Here is a 3,499-nt window from a genome sequence, read left to right as displayed (position 1 = left end):
TCGGGAGGTGGAAGTTGTAGTCAGCTGAGATTGCACCACTGCACTCCAGCCTGGGCAACAGAGTGAGACTCCATCTCAAAAAAAAAAAAAAAAAAGAACAGGCACACACAGAAAAATGTAGTTATTTTAACATAACTCTCTAGTTGTGTGATTAATTTACTTCATGAAAGGATAAACTTCTAAAAATTCTTACATACTAAATAACAATAACTGGTATTATTTTAATGTCTAAAACAAAAAGGGTCTAGCCCTAAGTCAAATAATAGACAGCTTTTTCCATTAAGGAGTGCTGGTCAACCAAGTGTATCAAAAAATTCTATTCCCAAGGCTAAATATCCTTGTTCCAAGTATGACAGTTTAAAAAAAAAGGTATGAGATATGACACATATATTTTAGTTGAACAGAATCCTTTTGGGAGAAGAAAGCCTAGTTTTCTCTAGATGCTTCTCTAGATGTTCCACAGGGCTGATTTGATGTCTTAGAGTTGATTTGAAGATCTTTCCTCCCACGATGGGATCACATGATCAAATGCAAGTACTACTACCTTACTTTTTCAGTTATACTTTTAACTGCTAAAAAATCACAAGCCAACATTTAAAAAATGAGCTGTATATGTAAGATCACATGGGATAACATACCCAAGGTCACAGGGCAAGTTATGTTAGCTATATAATATCTAAGGGCAATCAGAAGAGGATACACTCTGCCCAACACTGGCTAAGACTTACTGCTGCTTCAAAGCCAATGTGCTACAAACAGCAAAAACCGCAACCCAGTCTTCTTTTCAGTATTATTTAAGATTTCTTAAGCCCTGGAAATCTGTTGCCCCCAAAAATAATTCACTGCTATTTGGCTTTGAAGCAATACTCACTCATAAATATGACTTAAGGATTTTGGGTTATATTATTTGGGGAAGGAGAGAAATTGTAAAACCACCTATAATTATATTGCCTCTTCCCTTAAAACCTCTTGCATTGAGTTTCTAATGACTTGTATCTCTTTTGCCACACCTTTAAACCAGATTTCATTACCTCACAATGAGAACACCGCTTAATTATTAATGACCTAAATTAATCTCCCTATGAAGTATATTCATTTATATATATTTTATTTATGTTGCTCAAGTTTTTCCTATAATTTATAACATAAAACAATGGAAAAATTAAATAAATGGACAATGTCACATATATCTTTATGAAAGCATAGTCTCTGGAGTACAAGCTGCAACAGTACCCCACTCATGAGGCTCAGGTTGCCTCGGGAGCCACCGTGACAATACCGAAGCATCCGTTCAGAAGCAGTGAAGGACAAGCGACAAAAATTTGTTATTCGGCCGTTGGAGGAAGCAAAATTTTCTTTTTTTGAATAAAAGGTGCCTTGAATTCCTAATCACCAAATATAAATTGCACATCTCTTTGAAATTTCTATGAAATCAACTTCCCTCCATCCTGGATTTCAAAATACTACTTATCTTTGTCTTCTTTTATAATACCCAATAGGTGACCAATATTTATTAAATGAGTGGTTAAAACTATGCTGAATTCTAGATAACCAGCTTACAGATGACCCTTTGAGAAGCAACCTACACAGGACAGCACATTTCCTAACTAATGGGTAATGCGGTTTAAACTGTGTCCCTTCTTAATTCTAACAAGAACCAGGATGAAAACAGAGGAACCACATTTGTCTGTGTCCTTAATTCCTTCCTATATACAATAAAGTATGAGGTTACAGAAGTGAATGTATATACTTCAAATGCTCCTTTGGTCCAAACTGTTCTGGACTCTCTTGACAGGATACAAGACAAAACAAAATTCCCATTGTCATGTGCTTGGCTACCATACCATCTACTCACAAAATAACTTTTGTAGTGCTTAGGCAATCAATTATTCTTCCTTCAGTTTTAGATGAAATCAACAATATTTTGCTCTCTTCATCAACACATTTAAAACTACTAGAGTTCCCAATTTTAGCCAATAGTTTGTAAGCACTGATAAGGATATGTAACATTCTCATGTAATTTCTAAGTAAGTTTCATTACTCCTAACCTCAAGATTATCATTTTTGTTCTTTTGGCTAGATAAAAAGACAAAAATGTAAAACAGGTTATAAGGACCCCTAAAAACATAACGGAAATGAAACTTAAGACTTAAATGTGACTGTGGAATACACAATCTATTTCAGCATACTGCGGTAAGCCACTGGTATAAAACGTTATCAACTTGATTGAATCCCCTAGAGGTGACTTTTGGGGAAAAAAATGAAAAATCTAAGATGAAAATATTCTGAAGTTTCATATTATAAAGGAGATAAAACATACCAGCCTAACTTGAAAGTTTACTTCAAAAGTAAACTTTACTAAACAGGTGCAAATTCTAATAGTGCAATTAAGTATGGCTCACTAGATGAGAAACCTTTAAGGTAATTCACTATTCTAACTAAAAGCACCCCAGAAAACTGATGTTAAAGTAATTTTACATTCCTTATGTATAATGGTTAGAGGAACTGCAAACGAAAGGAAGTTGCACTCCTCTTTATTTTTAAAATTTAGACTAATCAACCTCCCTTTACATTTGGCTAACATGTAAAAAAAAAATCTGACGATTATTTTAGATTTAGTTAAGAAAAAAATTCTACAAAACTACGAATGAGGCTATTCTAAAATCACTATTTAAAATTTTGAAAACACTATGATTGAACCAAGAGAACACAACAGAGGTTTTAGGACCAAGTAAAGGACCATAGTTAGGGTATTATCACGTATACTTGACAATGTTATCAAGGATCATACTTGATAGTGTTCGGATTCTGCAATACTTTAAACTTGCATCTAAAAGACAACTTGTTGATGGATCTTGGCTCGATTTCAACAATCTAAATATATAAACACCATTTTAAGCTGATTGGAAAGAAACAGACAAAATTTAAGTAAAATGGAATTCTCTAAAATACTTTCTCGGAATATCGAAGGAGGGCTAAAAACAAAGGAAAAAAAGAATCAAAACAAAAACATGGGAGTACTATGTTTTACCACTGTATTCCAAAACCACTATGTTGCTCAACTAAAATTTACTTTACCTCTTCCCTTTACTACCGCGTGCTTCCTATCAACTGAATGTGGCAGCTGCCCACGCAAAGTGTTCAAAGGGCATGTGAACGCAACGTTGTGCCATTCCCTCTCCACAAGTTCTCTAGGGTTAAAACTACAGTTCCTTTAAATCCTCGTGTTTCACTTTCCTTTTCACAGAAATCCTAGTGACCCTAAAGCAGTTAAGAGAAGGTCGGTCTCTACACCCAGGGATAAGGAGCACGAGCAATCACTAGGTGCGAAGGAGTTTGAAACGGAGCCCGGCAGAGTGGGATAGGGGAATCCAGTACGGCTACTGGGGCCAGGCGAGTGTCCGCCGCGCCGGAGCAGCAGACAGAGGACCGCAGCTGCTCCGGCGCCCGTGCCAGGACTTCTCCCACCTCGCCCCCTGGAAGACTTACCTGCCCAGCC

General features: G+C 36.3%; 1 protein-coding gene across 1 annotated transcript in view; it reads right to left on the bottom strand.

Moving 5' to 3' along the window:
* NAMPT (nicotinamide phosphoribosyltransferase) overlaps window positions 1-3,499 on the bottom strand; it is a 35,472-nt gene that overhangs the window by 30,283 nt on the left and 1,690 nt on the right. The window contains exon 3 of the mRNA XM_011986391.1: window positions 3,379-3,489. Within this exon, the coding sequence (XP_011841781.1) occupies window positions 3,379-3,489 (111 nt within the window). The remainder of the gene's footprint in view (window positions 1-3,378; window positions 3,490-3,499) is intronic.

The sequence above is a fragment of the Mandrillus leucophaeus genome, unplaced genomic scaffold (assembly GCF_000951045.1).
Source record: "Mandrillus leucophaeus isolate KB7577 unplaced genomic scaffold, Mleu.le_1.0 Scaffold298, whole genome shotgun sequence".
Classification (NCBI taxonomy): domain Eukaryota; kingdom Metazoa; phylum Chordata; class Mammalia; order Primates; family Cercopithecidae; genus Mandrillus; species Mandrillus leucophaeus.
This window is presented reverse-complemented; position numbering and strand designations above follow the sequence as displayed.